General features: G+C 39.3%; 1 protein-coding gene and 1 pseudogene across 1 annotated transcript in view; one reads left to right on the plus strand and one right to left on the minus strand.

Annotated features, from left to right (window-relative positions):
- BTBD8 (BTB domain containing 8) overlaps nt 1-15520 on the minus strand; it is a 105509-nt gene that overhangs the window by 64323 nt on the left and 25666 nt on the right. Inside the window, exon 4 of the mRNA XM_033196924.1 lies at nt 13093-13210. Coding sequence (XP_033052815.1) covers nt 13093-13210 — 118 coding nt within the window. The remainder of the gene's footprint in view (nt 1-13092; nt 13211-15520) is intronic.
- Nucleotides 5146-6154, plus strand: LOC117074961 (annotated as a pseudogene).

The following is a 15520-nucleotide window of genomic DNA, read 5'->3' on the forward strand; positions in this document are numbered from 1 at the left end:
TTGTGGAGGTGCTGGTATAAATAAACCTACTGTGCTGCCTGCTGTGTAAAAGTCTAGCATATACAATTATGTACAGTACATATTTGATAATAAACGACTACCTTACTGGCTTATTATTTTATTGTACATTTTATATTGTTACTTTAGAGTACTCCTACTTACATATAAAAAAAAAGTTAACTGTTAAATAACCTCAGGCAGGTCTTTCGCGAGGTATTCCAGAAGAAGGCATGTCAGGAGATAACACTGCCCCTGAAGACCTTCCAGTGGGACATGATGTGGAGGCAGAAGGGATTGATACTGATGATCCTGACTCTGTGTAGGCCTAGGCTAATGTGTTTGCTTCTGTCTCAATTTTTAACAAAAGTTTAAAAACCTAAAAATATTTTTTAAACAGAAAAAAGCTAATAGGCCAGGCGCAGTGGCTCACGCCTGTAATCCCAGCACTTTGGGAGGCTGAAGCGAGTGGATCACTTGAGATCAGGAGTTCGAGTTAGAGATGGTGAAACCCCACCTCCACTAAAATACAAAAAAATTAGCTAGGCGTCATGGTGCATGCCTGCAATCCCAGCTATTCGGGAGGCTGAGGCAGGCGAATTGCTTGAACCCAGGAGGTGGAGGTTGCAGCAAGCCAAGATAGTGCCATTGCACTCCAGCCTGGGCAATGGAGCGAGACTCCATCTCAAAAAGAAAAGAAAAGAAGAGCTTACAGAATAAGGATACAAAGTAAAAAAGCCAGATGTGCTGGCTCACACCTGCAATCCTAGCACTTTGGGAGGTTGAGGCAGGAGGACTATTTGAGCCCAGGCATGTGAAACCAGCCTGGCCAACACAGGAAGAACTTGTCTCTACAAAAAATACAAAAATTAGATGGGTGTGGTGGCATGCCCCTGTGGTCCCAGTTACTCAAGAGGCTGAGGTGGGAGGATCACTGGAGCTAGAGAGGTCAAGGCTGCAGTGATCCATGATCACGCCACTGTACTCCAGCCTGGATGACAGAGCTAGACCCTGTCTCAAAGAAAAAAAAGAAAAAAGAAAAAAAGAAAAAAATTTGCACAGTTATACATGTTTGTGATTAAGCTAAGTGTGATTACAAAAGAGTAAAAAGTTTCAAAAAACTAAAAAGTTTATAAAATGAAAAATTACAATGTCAAGTTTAATTATTGAAGATAGTTTTTTAAAATAAATTTCATGTGTATCGTTAGTATTTATAAAGTCTACAGTAGTGTACGGTAATGAACTGAGCCTTCACATTCACCCACCACTCACTCAATGACTCGCCCAAAGCAACTTCCAGTCCTGCAAGTTCTATTCACGGTAAGCGCCCTACGTAGACAGGTGTATCGTTTGTCTGTTATACCAGATATATCTTTTAGTGCCAGAAAGTAAGAAAATGCTCAACACACACACACACAGACACACACACACTGAGGGAGGGAGTAAAAGGGACATAAGAGCTACCTGAAAGAGCTCCCACAGCTAAACTTGTAACAAATTGAGCAAAAAAAAAAAAAAAAAGACAAGCCAAATTAAAAAATAAGTCAAATTATAAGCCAAAGTACAAAATAAGTATCTATGAGTCTACACTGATATATGTAAGTGACTGAATAAATTAATATGTGGAGGAGAAGAGATAAGTTTCTTGTGCAGAAGAATTCCAAATAATTTATGTGGATAATACCCCCGCTTCAAGAGGTAGAACATTACTTCCTATCACTTAAATATGGGATACACACAGTGACTTCCTTCCAGAGAGCACAGTCTGGAAATGGGAGGTGATGAGAGGAGTAACTTACAGTGCAGAAACCAGATGAAAACAAGGTCACTATCAAGGTTAACATAAACAGTGATGTCATGTTGATCACATGTACCTTTAATATGATGTAATGAAAATGGCCCTTTATCTTTGTGGTCTTCCTGTCCCAAACCCATAATCCATGTAATTGTGAGAAAAACATAAGATAAACTCCATTTAAGGGACATTTCTATAAAATACCTGACCAGTACTCCTCAAACTGGAATGTCATCAAAAAAAAAAAGAAAGTCTGAAAACCTGTTACAGCCAAGAGGAGCCTAAGGAGACATGACAGCTAAGTGTAATGTGAGATTGGGGATTGATTCCTCAAATAGAAAAGGACACTAGGTAATAACCAAGGAAATCCTGAATATACTACATACTTTAGTTAATAACAATGTATTGATATTCACTCAATTGTAACAAATGTACTATAAGATGTTAATAATGAGGAACTAGGTGTGGGGGTATATGAGAATACCGTACTCTTAATTTGTCCGTAAATCTGGAACTGTTCTAAAAAATAAGGCCAACTAAGAAAAGATTAGGATTCTGCTTCTACCCATAAGTACAGGACTTCCCTACCTTCCATTTAATAATTAGAAAATTGAACAAAATATGACCATGAAGAACTCTGATCCCCAAGAGAAGAAAAACAAATGAAGTAAGCTCTACAGTCACAATGCTTTTCTTCCTAGAAGCAGTTTCTAGTCAAGGCACAGGAAGGACAAATGAGCAGAGCCTTGTGGCTGAGTTGATGAGACTGATATAGGAGCCCCAAGAAGCTGAGTCAGCTGAAATTTGTGGGGTGCAGTAATATAGAAGAGGGAGTCATGAAGAACTCCAGAAATCAGAGTAGATACTCCCTCCCTTGAGCTTTTGTCTGAATATAATTTGAGTGTGCATAAGGTAAAACTCCACACAGCCAGGCAAAGAATAAAAGCCAGGGAGCTATATGGCTGACAGATATTCAAGTTCCTTCTGGCCAGAATTGAATACTTGGGGTACTAAGGAAAGATCCCAGGAGCCTCAGTAGAAAGGCTTTACAACATTTAGAGCAAAGGCTATTCTAGACGCACCCTAACAAAATTCAAAAAGAAGCTTTATAAACGTGAAGTTGATCCACAATAACTTAAATGCCTGCTAAAAAAAACTTCAATAATCTTTTTCAAGAAAAACAATAAAATTCAAACATTCAAAAACATAATATTTATAATGTCTGGCATTTGATTAAAAACGTACTAGGTAATGTGAAGCAGCAGCAAATTGTGAACATTAAAAGGGGGGAAAAATCAGTCAATATTATCAGACCCAGAAATGACACAGAAGATGGAATTAGCAGACAAAGCATTTTAGGGCTGTGTGGTGGCTCACACCTGTAATCCCAGCAATTTGGGAGGCTGGAGCAAAAGGATTCCCTGAGGCTAGGAGTTCAAGACCAGCCTGGAGCAATAATGCAAGAACCCACATCTACAAAAAATGTTTTAAATTAGCTGAGTATGATGGCAAGTGCCTGTAGTCCCAACTACTCAGGAGGCTGAGGCCAGGGAATCACTTGAGCCCAGGAGTGCAAGGTTACAGAAGCTATGACCATATCACTGCACTCAGCCTAGGCAACAGAGAGGGATCCAAAAAAAAAAAAAAGTACAACGGTAGACTTACACTCAAACATATTAATAACTACATTATTATAAATAGTCAAATACTATTAATGTCTACTCTAATTAAAAGGAGATTATGAGACTGGATAACAAAAGCAAGACACAACTATTTGCTATCTACAAGAAATTAATTTTAAATCCATTTTAAATATAAAGACAAAGTTTAGAAGTAAAAGGATATAAAAAGAATACCATATAAACACTAATCATAAGAAAGCTTGAGTGGGCCGGCGCGGTGGCTCAAGCCTGTAATCCCAGCACTTTGGGAGGCCGAGACGGGCGGATCACGAGGTCAGGAGATCGAGACCATCCTGACTAACACGGTGAAACCCCGTCTCTACTAAAAAATACAAAAACTAGCCGGGCGAGGTGGTGGGCGCCTGTAGTCCCAGCTACTCGGGAGGCTGAGGCAGGAGAATGGCGTAAACCCGGGAGGCGGAGCTTGCAGTGAGCTGAGATCCGGCCACTGCACTCCAGCCTGGGCGACAGAGCGAGACTCCGTCTCAAAAAAAAAAAAAAAAAAAAAAAAAGAAAGCTTGAGTGGTGATATTAACCAAAGTAAACTTCATAACAAGTGACATGACCTGAGGTAAAAAGCAGTATTTCAAAATAAAAAGGATTCAATTCATTATGAAGAAATAACAATCCCAAATGTGTATGTACCAAATAATAGAGCTTCAAAATACATGAAGCAAAAACTGACAGAACGAAGAAGAGAAACAAATTTATAATGATACTTGGAGACTTCAATACTCCATCAGTAATTAACAGGATAGATAGACAAAAGTTCAGCTAAGGATACATAAAACTTGAGCAACACTATCAACCAATTTTCATTTATACAACACTCCACCACAGGACAACAGAACACATATTCTTTTTAAGCACATGTGGAACATTCACTAATACAGACCATATTCTGGGCCATCGAACAAGTCTCAATAAATTTAAACAAAACTAAAATAATATAAAATATGTTCTATGACCACAATGGAATTAAACTAGAAATCAATAACGGAGAATTATCTGGAAAATTCCCAAATAGTTAGAAATTAAACATACTTCTAGACAACCCATGGGTAAAGAAGAAATCAAAAGGAAAATTAGAAAATACATTTATTTGAGTGAAAATACAATATATCAAAATTTGCAGGCTGCAGCTAAACAGTGCTTAGAAGGAAATGTTTAGCTTTTAAATGCTTATTGTAGAAAAGGAAAAAGGTTTCTTATTAATGATCTCGAATTCCACCTTAAGAAAGTATAAACAGCAGCATAAATTAAATGTAAAGTAAGCAAAAGGAAGAGAGGGCCGGGCGCGGTGGCTCAAGCCTGTAATCCCAGCACTTTGGGAGGCCGAGACGGGCGGATCATGGGGTCAGGAGATCGAGACCATCCTGGCTGACACGGTGAAACCTCGTCTCTACTAAAAAAAAAAAATACAAAAACTAGCCGGGCGAGGTGGCGGGCGCCTGTAGTCCCAGCTACTCGGGAGGCTGAGGCAGGAGAATGGCAGGAACCCGGGAGGCGGAGCTTGCAGTGAGCTGAGATCCGGCCACTGCACTCCAGCCGGGCGACAGAGCGAGACTCTACCTCAAAAAAAAAAAAAAAAAAAGGAAGAGAAAAAGTGACAGAACCTTGCCCTCTCCTTCTTCTGTTCTTGGGCAGCACCAGCCATGTCCCTGAGACATCATGGTAAAAGTGAAGCCCAGAGTAAATGGAATTGGCTGTATTGGGTGCCTGGTAATTAGGGCTGCTTTTAACTCTAGCAAAGTAGATACTGTTACCATCAATGACCCCTTCATTGACCTCAACTACATGGTCTACATGTTCCAGTATGATTCCACCCATGGCAAGTTCCATGGCATCACCAAGGCTGAAAACAGGAAGCTTGTCATCAATGGAAACCCCATCACCATCTTCCAGGAGTGAGATCCTACCAAAATCAAACAGGATGATGCTGGTACTGATTATGTTATGGAGTCCACTGGCATCTTCACTGTCATGCAGAAGGCTGGGGCTCACTTAGAGGGTGGAGCCAAAAGGGTTATCATCTTTGTCCCTTCTGCCAGTGCCCCCATGTTTGTGATGGGCATGAACCATGAGAAGTATAAAAACCTCAAGATCATCAGCAACGTCTCCTGGACACCAACTGCTTAGCTCCCTGGTCAAGGTCATCCATAACAACTCTGGCATCATGGGAGGAATCAGGATCACAGTCCATGCCATCACTGCCATCCAGAAGACTGTGGATGGCCCCTCTGGGAAACTGTGGTGTGATGGCTATGGGGCTCTCCAGAACATCATCCCTGCACCAGTAGATATTTACTGGTGCTGCCAAGGCTGTGGGCAAGGCCATCCCCAAGTCAAACAGGAAGCTCACTGGCGTAGCCTTCCATGTCCCCACCACCAACAGGTTAGTTATGAACCTGACCTGCTTTCTGGAGAAACCAGCTAAATATGATGACGTCAAGGTGGTAAAGCAACATCAGAGGGGGCCCTCAAGGGCATCTGGGGCTACAATGAGCACCAGATTGTCTCCTCCAACTTTAACAGTGACACCCACTCTTCCACCTTCAGTGCTGGGGCTGGCATTGCCCTCAATGACCACTTTATCAAGCTCATTTCCAGGCATGACAATGAATTTGGCTACAGCAACAGGGTGGTACACCTCATGGTCCACATGGCCTCCAAAGAGTAAGAGCCCCCGGACCACCAGCCCCAGTAAGAGCATGAGACGAAGAGAGAAGCGTTCAATTGCTGGGGAGTCCCTACCACACCCCGTCCCCCACCACACTGAGAATCTCCCCTCCTCACAGTTTGTACACCAGACCCCCTGAAGAAGGAGGGATCTCAGGGACGCTGACAATCAAATGAATACTTAATACACTAAGTCTGCTATATAGTTTTTATTTTTCGATAAAAGAGGACAAAGATAGTGACCTCAGAGTATGATTGAGCCTATTTGAACAGATAAAAAAAATTATATGTGCTGCCGATAAAAAATTTTTAGTCTGTAATTCTTTCCTTAAAAATGGAAAGCCAGATTTTAAAAACTTTTTTAAAATTATAAAAACAATATGTTTGTAATAAACTTCAATATAGAATTGGATAAAGTGAAAATTTTAAGTTCTCACCCTGCTTCCTTGTTTACTTCAATTCCATGATCTAGAAAAAACCACTTTTAGCAGTTTATTGGATGTCTGTCAGGCCTTTTTTCCATGGCAATCTTTTCTATCACACTGTTGAATATTGATATATAACCCATTTAATCCTCAGTACTTCATTCATTTCTTTATGAATCCCAATCTCAGCACCATAATACCTAGCAAATAATAAATGTTTTTTTTAACAACTATTTCTTACTTCATCTGACTATGCCTAGTGGTAAAGAAATATAAACACATATATAGCATGTCATGATTTATATGTGTGGCAGTCATGAGAATATACCCCTCTAATCTTTTTTTTTTTGAGACAGACTCTTACTCTGTCGTCCAGGCTGGAGTGCAGTGGCACAATCTCAAGTCACTGCAACCTCCGCCTCCTGGATTCAAGCGATTCTCCTGCCTTAGCCTCCCAACCAACTGGGACTACAGGCACATGTCACCATGCCCGGTTAATTTTTTGTACTTTTAGTAGAGACGGGGTTTCACCAAGTTAACCAGGATGGTCTCGATCTTGGACCTCGTGATCCACCCACCTCGGCCCCAAAGTGCTGGAATTACAGGCGTGAGTCACCGTGCGCCGGGCCTACCCCTCTAATCTTTGACTGCGTAATGACCGACAGCTTCAGCTATAGCACTCTGAAATTTATTCCACCTGGGTCACAAGGCCATCTTCTCAGAAGCTATTTCCCGACAATAACTGAGCCCAGCAAGGATAATAAGGCAGGTCTAGCCCTAGAAAACAGGTGCTTCTCTGATGGGTGCCTTTGGCATGGGAACTTTAATGGCCTTGCCCAACTTTTCTTAGGACTCCACTGCAGTCTAAGATGCTTCTATCTAACTTCCTTCTCTTTCTCCTTCACTTAGAGTCAAATCAGCATTGCAGTCTAGCAGCTCTGTTTTCTCTGGCTTTCTCTCTATGTTCTCTCACATGCATTTAGCCTAATACATTTATTGAAAGTCTAATCCCACCTTTGTGTCTACTCCTCAGAAGACTTGAACACAGCATGTCAGCCATTTCCATTTTAGTAAAATTAGGAGCATCTGAGGCTTAAACAATTACTCTGACCTTAAAACAGAAACTTAGAAAACATTCCTACTTAATTAGGACAGATGCCTCAGGTTAAAAAATAATGCTGTAGATGGTATGGTGTATTAAAAATCTTTGCCAAATTTTTTATTTTCCATCATGCCAAAAACTATTTTCTCCTTTTGATTAAGTTTAATTTCAACTGTTAATGCTGCTTCTGGCTCTATCAAGATGCCCTAATTTCCACTGCTTTAGTACACGGCTATTCAATACTTTCCAATGTTAGCTGAACTACATTCACTACTCCAGGCAGAATAATGGCCTGGATTATGCAGAGAAGCTCTAGAGAAGGAAATTTTAGTAGGACTAATTTTTAAAGTATTCTTACTCTAAGAATGTATTTATTTATTTATTTATTTGCTTTAATTCCACATTAACTGAGTAAGAGTTAAATCCAGAGTCACGAATCTAAATTTTTGGAGTAATCACTATTGTCCATGTCACTTCTTAGCAAATACTTCAGAGAATATAACTTTGTGAAAGCAAAGTTAACCATCTCTTGAGAATTTTGTGACATCCATTGACTATAGCTTTCATAGGACTGGACTTTTCTGAAGTTAAGTGCTGTGGATACCCTATTACCCAACACAATTTGGAGTAATAGTTGTTTAGTTAATTGAAAAAATGAGGAATTAAAAAAGCTCTTTCTGTATACTATAATTTTATTCTAACTTAAGAAATATGCATTTAATTCACACATCTTTTATCATAAGACCCATCTTTTTTTTTTAAACATGGGTTCACTGATATAAGCGTCATTCTCACAAAAACAATACACATATACACAATGATATCTAGTTTGATTTTAATTTTTTTTGAGACAGGGTCTTGTTCTGTTCCCAAAGCTGGAATGCAATGGCACTCACTGGCTCATTGCAACCTCAAACCCCTAGGCTCAAATGATCTTCCCACCTCAGCCACCCAATTAGCTGAGACTACATGGTGCACACCACCATGCCCAGCTAAATTTTTTTGTAGAGATGGGGTTTTGCTTTGTTGCTTAGCCTAGTCTCAAACTCCCTGGTTCAAGTGCTCCTCTCATCTCAGCCTCCTAGAGTGCTGGGATAATAGGTGTGAGCCACTGCACCTGGCCACAACAGCAATTTTTAAAGTGCCTTCCCTTATTTAATCCTTATTTAATCCTTCCAAAGCACTCACCCGAGTTTTCACTGGAACAATAACTTTTCTCTTTCATGTTTTATGTATCACTGACTTATATTCATTGTCATCAAAAAAATAAATTCAAATGGCATAAGCAGGTTTGGGAACAAACCCAAGTGACTCTTGAAAGGCATTTTAGACTTGCAGGTCCCTGTGGCATTACTTGTCTCTGCTTTTTTGTTGCCTCATACAAAAACAGGCCACTTAACCACATTTAGGCCACAGTTTGCCCCCTGATATAAGGCAAGCTAGAACAGGCAATATATGTGCCGGTCTTACAGATATCTATTACATACTTATAGCAACTAACATTTACTTTTGAAAGCTTACAATGTGCCAGGTACTAAGCTAAGTGCTTCATGTGCATTATATGATTCAATCTTCACAGCTATTCCATGCTATAATTTCTACTACTATTCCTTTTACAGATAAAGATATTGAAACTTGGAGAGATTAAGTTACTCTCAACAATTAATAAGTGGTGGAATTTTCAAAATAAGTGGTGGAATCATAATCTAAACACAAAAAGACCAACTTCTTAATTACTAAATCATACCACTTCTCAAAAAACTTTTAGCTTTTTCAAGGACATACAGAACAATGATCTTAGGACATAGTGCCAATTTACTAAATATTCAGAGAGATATTAAAGGAAGATTTGACATCTTAACCAAATGAATGAATGTCTAATGGTATATTATCAGGCACTGATAAGAAAGGTATTCTGGAAGATATACCAGATTTTGAGTGTCACAAAGCTAAAGTTAGAAATGACGGGGCCAGGCACAGTGGCTCATATATGTAATACTAGCACTTTGGGAGGCTGAGGCGGGTGGATCACTTGAGGTCAGGAGTTCGACACCAGCCTGGCCAACATGGTGAAACCCTGTCTCTACTAAAAAATACAAAAATTAGCCAAGGTTGGTGGTGTGCGCCTGTAATCCCAGCTACTTGGGAGGGTGAGACATGAGAATCGCTTGAACCCAGGGGGCGGAGGTTGCAGTGAGCCAAGATTACGCCACTGCACTCCAGCCTGGGCAAAAGAGCAAAACTTTGTCTTAGGAAAAAAAAAAAGAATGACTGTTCTTTTTCAATGAGCCAGCATAAGAGAATTTTAATTACGGAACACAGAAGTGCAACAAATTATCTTAAAAATGTAACATTAAACTTCTTTCATAAAACATTAAAATAACAAATTATACTACAAAATGGGAAGTCAGCAGCCAGGTGCAGTGGCTCACGCCTGTAATGCCAGCACTTTGGGGGCCAAGGCAGGCAGATCACAAGGTCAGGAGATCAAGACTATCCTGGCAAACACAGTGAAACCCCGTCTCTACTAAAAAATACAAAAAATTAGCCGGGCGTGGTGGCAGGCGCCTGTAGTCCCAGGTACTTGGGAGGCTGAGGCAGGAGAATGGTATGAACCCAGGAGGCAGAGTTTGCAGTGACCAGGGATCGCGCCACTGCACTCCAGCCTGGGCAACAGAGCGAGACTCCATCTTTAAAAAAAAAAAAAAAAAAAAAAAAAAAAAGGGAAGTCAGCAATGCAGTGGCTCAGGCAGATACTTAGAAGTAGACTGAAGGTGACAGGAATAAATACAAGCAGAAAGAAATGTACAATATCCAGATGGTATTCATACGGTAACTGAGAGCATCTGGGGCAGGAAGATAATGTTACAGAGGTCCACAACAAGGGGTAATGTGCAGTAGTATCCCAGGATACAATATTCAGAAAAGTAGTAACATAACTAACTAATGGAATCCATGAAGGCTAATCAGGTAGTAAGCCCACTGAGTGCTCAGTAACAACTGTAACTTAATTCTCACAATCACATTATGAGATGGAGACTGTTATAACCCCCATCTCTGATAAGGATGCTGAAACGCAGAATGAATGGTTAAATGACTTACCCAAATTCACACAGCTAATAATGGTGGACATGAAATTAAAATCCATGCAGATTGTCCCTACAGTCCACACACTCTTAACCACTCTGTTACAAATGATTTCTTTGGCTTAGTTGTGCCACCACAAGCAAGTGACTGGCATCAGGCTGTCTTTCAGCATACAAAGTGTTCCAAGGATTGGGCTGAGGACCATGGTAAAGAACGGACAGAGCAACTGGAGAGACTACCTTGGAAGAACTGTTACCGAGGAAGTAACTTGACCATGAGAGAAAGATTAGCTTAATAGAAGACCATACCAATTTGGACACATTAAACTAGCAAACTAAGGTTTTAAAAATGTTGATACCTAAACTGAATAAAATTCCAGTCATAAATCCTGGTCCTTTGTAAGTACTTGTATTGATCTTTTAATATTTAAGTATGTATAATTAAGAAATTAAAGCAGCCATATTACAAAAGGATTTTTAGCCACACCACTAGAAGAATGCTGACAATGATCATCTAGAACAAGAAGTAACTGAGAAAGTTCCAATGTTGGGCTTTAGATGAATATGTATTCTCTGAACTACTGACACAATATTCCTTAAACTGCATAATAAAATTAGTATGTACTATAAACAGAAAGATGCTTGAGTCTGGACTAGGAAGGTAACCTTATAATTTAGAATTTGCTATTCTAACTTACATAAGGGTAAGAAAAAAGTAGGAAAACTTATTGTCTTTCTAGTTAATATGAATTTTTTTTTATTGCTAGGTGAACAAAATAAACCAGAAATGTGAGCAAGAGCTGTCCTGGAATACAAACCTAATATTCTAGGTCCAGCTCCTAAAACACAGTCCTGTTAGTTCATTGTCAGGCAGCACACAGGGAGAGGCCAAATATAGGCACTGTTTGAGGACATATTGCAAATGGTCACAGGGTCCTGCCTTCCCTGTATGACGGCAATAGCTTTAGGGCTCTGTAACTTTGGCAGGATGCCCACACGGTCTCGTGAAAAACCTGGACACAAAATAAAATTAATTTTTTAAATAAAATTGTGTTGGTCAGAAAAAAAAATGAAAACAAGACGGAGAGACACACAACCACACCCACACCATGATTTAGGAAATACACCCATGAGATGGAAAATATAATGATCAATCTAGATTATATTCTGAATTTTGCAATATTTAATGCAGATTTCACAAGAATTAGGAAAATGCGTATATGTATATTTACAAAGTACATATTCCCATAGAGAAAAGTTAAATTTTGAATAGTAAATAGTCTAGTTCAGACTAGCAATCCTGGGGTTGTATTGCTGTCAACTGGCAAAACCAGTGTGATTTCTGAGAGTACAAATATTACCACTATTTGGCTTGCTGGATTACAGTAACCTAAACCCACTGCTAATTTCATTAAGGGCTATGCACCGCTGGATGTAGAAGATTACCACTTGCCACTGCAAATACTCCAGTTCTTCCTCTTCAGAAGCACCAGAATAACTTCTTATCAACATTCTATTTGAAACACAAAGAGAAGGAGGAAGAACTGACTGGGTTCCTAAGTTTTCTGGTTCAGATTCTAGTCCTCAGTGAGACCCAGCTGTACTTCTTTCCCTTGAGTTCCAAAAGATAATATGTATTTCTTATTAAATTTTTTTCTGCTTTTAAGCAGATTCTAGTTACTTGCAATCAAAGCGCCTGACTAAAACAGGCAACCGGCTTTAATTTGAAATCTAAACGCCTGGAATGTTTAAGCAACCCAATTCTGAAGCAGAACAATGGTTTTTAAAAAGTACATTGAAATATTAAACCTCCTAATCAATGCTATTCATGAGCATCATCTATTTTGAAACACGGAATCTGAGCCAAAATGCATTCAGAGAAAATACATGTCATTCATGTAGAAATAATACTTCTCAATACTATAATGCCTATAAAATTAAAAACTGCATTTAACTACATTTTCTGTGACAGTGGCTTTCAAATCTATTTTAGGCAGCAGAACATTTTCTTCTAATAAAATCTTAGGTTCATGCCCCATGCAGAACATAGATGAGATCTGCTCTGGCAGAAGCATAGACATGCATATGTCTGAGTGGGCCCACGTGTGCATGTGTGAAAACCTGCAGAAAACCTTGCCTGATGGTCAACCTCTTCCCCTGTTCGATTCCCCCCAGAGGAATCACAGTGGAACCCCTTTGGCCTTCATGGAACCCCTGTGGCCTGTGTGAAAATCAAAGCTTGAAAACTACCATGCTGGAAAGAGACAGCTGCCCTTCCACACTCTACAGTCACAACCAAGACAGCAAATTAGTCATGTCTATTTACCTGTGAGCTTTAAAACGTTTTCCATCAACAAAAATATCAATATCTGGGCAACAAGGTTTCACATAAAGCTTCAATAAATCTTCTCCTAATTCAGATGCAGGCTCCAAGTCATAATTATCTTTAAAAAAGAAAAACAAAACTAAAAAATAGTTTAATATTACAAACATCCAAAAATTGTTTTCTATTATTATCAAGAGGTTTCCCACATAATTATCTCAATTAGTTGGAATATATAAGTAGTAAATTAAAAATAAAACAAAAAGGTTAAATCATCTAGACTTTCTCCTTTGAAATGTATTTCTACTTATATGTAAACATAGAGTCATGCATTGCTTATTAACAGTCATGCATCCCTTAATGACAGTTCTGAGAAATATGTTGTTAGCTGATTTCATTCCTGTGTGAACATCACAGAGTGTGCTTACACAAACCTAGATGATATAGCCTATTACACACATAGGCCATATAGTATAGCCCACTGCTCCTAGGCTATAAACCTGCACTGCGTGTCACTGCAATGAATACTGTTGGCAACTGTAACAGAATGGTAAGTAGTTGTGTATGTAAGCATAGAAAAGGTACAGTAAAAATCCGGTATCATAATCTTATAAAACCTTTGTCATATATGTCGTCCATTGTTGACCAAAATGTCATTATGCAGCACATGACTGTATACTTTTAAATATACATATTTAAATATAGGTAGTATTATCACAAAATTATACACCAAAAATTATACACCAAAAATGAAGCCTCTTCATGAACATCTTTTTCTAATTTTAATTAGAATTAATTACTTCTTAATTAGAATTTAGAAAAATTTCTAATCTCTATGTTTCTTCTTGTGGGTCTCTAGGTTACTATGACCTGTGTTATCAGGCTAACAACAATATTGGATTATCTTTAAAAAATTTTATTTTATTTTTTAGAGACAGAGTCTTGCTCTGTCACTCAGGCTGGAGTGCAGTGGCATGAACATAGCTTACTATAGCTTCAAAATCCTAGGCTCAAGCAATTCAGTCCTCCCACCCTAGCCTCACAAGTAGCTGGGGCTACAGGTATACACCACCATGCTCAGCTAATTTTATGTTTTATAGATACAGAGTCTCCTTATGTTGCCCAGGCTGGTTACAAACTTGGAGACCTTTTGAAATCAGATCATTCTACAGTAAACTAGGGTCCTTAATCACCATCATTCCCTGAACAGACTATGACCAATTTGACTCAAATATTATTGCACTCTCTATCTTGTCTAAATTTTTGTTTGATTAATTTTGATCAGTTTGGTTTGCAGGGGCCCCTATAAAGGAGCACACTTTTTTTTTTTTTTTTTTGAGACGGAGTCTTGCTCTGTCGCCCAGGCTGGAGTGCAGTGGCGCGATCTCAGCTCACTGCCAGCTTAGCCTCCTGGGTTTACGCCATTCTCCTGCCTCAGCCTCCCAAGTAGCTGGGACTACAGGCGCATGTCACCACGCCAGGCTAATTTTTTTTTGTATTTTTAGTAGAGATGGGGTTTCACCGTGTTAGCCAGGATGGTCTCAATCTCCTGACCTCGTGATCCACCCGCCTCGGCCTCCCAAAGTGCTGGGATTAAAGGCGTGAGCCACCGCGCCCGGCAGTACACTTTTGTCTTTTGGTATTAGCCTCCTGATAGTCATGATAGTAGCATCCCTGGCATACCATATCCTCCCAGGAGTCTTAAATATTTGTATGCTGCCATCCATTGTGCATTAAATGGTCTTAACTTTGACTAAAACAGCAAGAATGTAAAGAATAATTTAACTGACCTGACATGGAGGCCAGTAAGCTCTACTCTGAGACCAAATGAGTCCATTATGATGGTATCAAGAGACTGGCATCAATGCCCAAGGTTTTGGTCGATCTCACAATCAAGAGACTAATCTAAAGGCAGAAATTGTTAACTTAAATTTGAACTAAGGCTGCCTCCATACTTTGAGTTCCTACTTAAGGAACTGCAACCTTAGTATGTAAACAAACTAAAACCTAACCTAACTTAGGAGTGTTTATTTTTGGTAATAGATAGCTAGATCTCAGCCAATTATAAGCAGCCAAGCTTTGCCCAATCACAAGCAGCCAACTGATCTGACCATGTCCAAATAAGGCAAACACTTAGCTATAACCAATCAAGTCATTTCTGTACTTTATTTCCATGTTCTGTTTATACATACTCACTGACCAGTTGTAGAGCAGAGTTCTCTGAACCTCTTCTGGTTCTGAGTGCTGCATGATTCATGAATTGTTCTTTGTTCAATAAACTCAGGTTTATTTTATCTAACGTTTTTCTTTTAACAACTGTTTATCATAACTTTGCTTGTCAACAAACTTTGGCCAGTAGATCTGGTGAAGATCAGTCACTGGTGACAGAGTCCCACAAGTTGAATTTGGGACAGGTTACATTTGAGATATT

The sequence above is a fragment of the Trachypithecus francoisi genome, unplaced genomic scaffold (assembly GCF_009764315.1).
Source record: "Trachypithecus francoisi isolate TF-2019V2 unplaced genomic scaffold, Tfra_2.0 Lachesis_group5, whole genome shotgun sequence".
Classification (NCBI taxonomy): Eukaryota; Metazoa; Chordata; class Mammalia; order Primates; family Cercopithecidae; genus Trachypithecus; species Trachypithecus francoisi.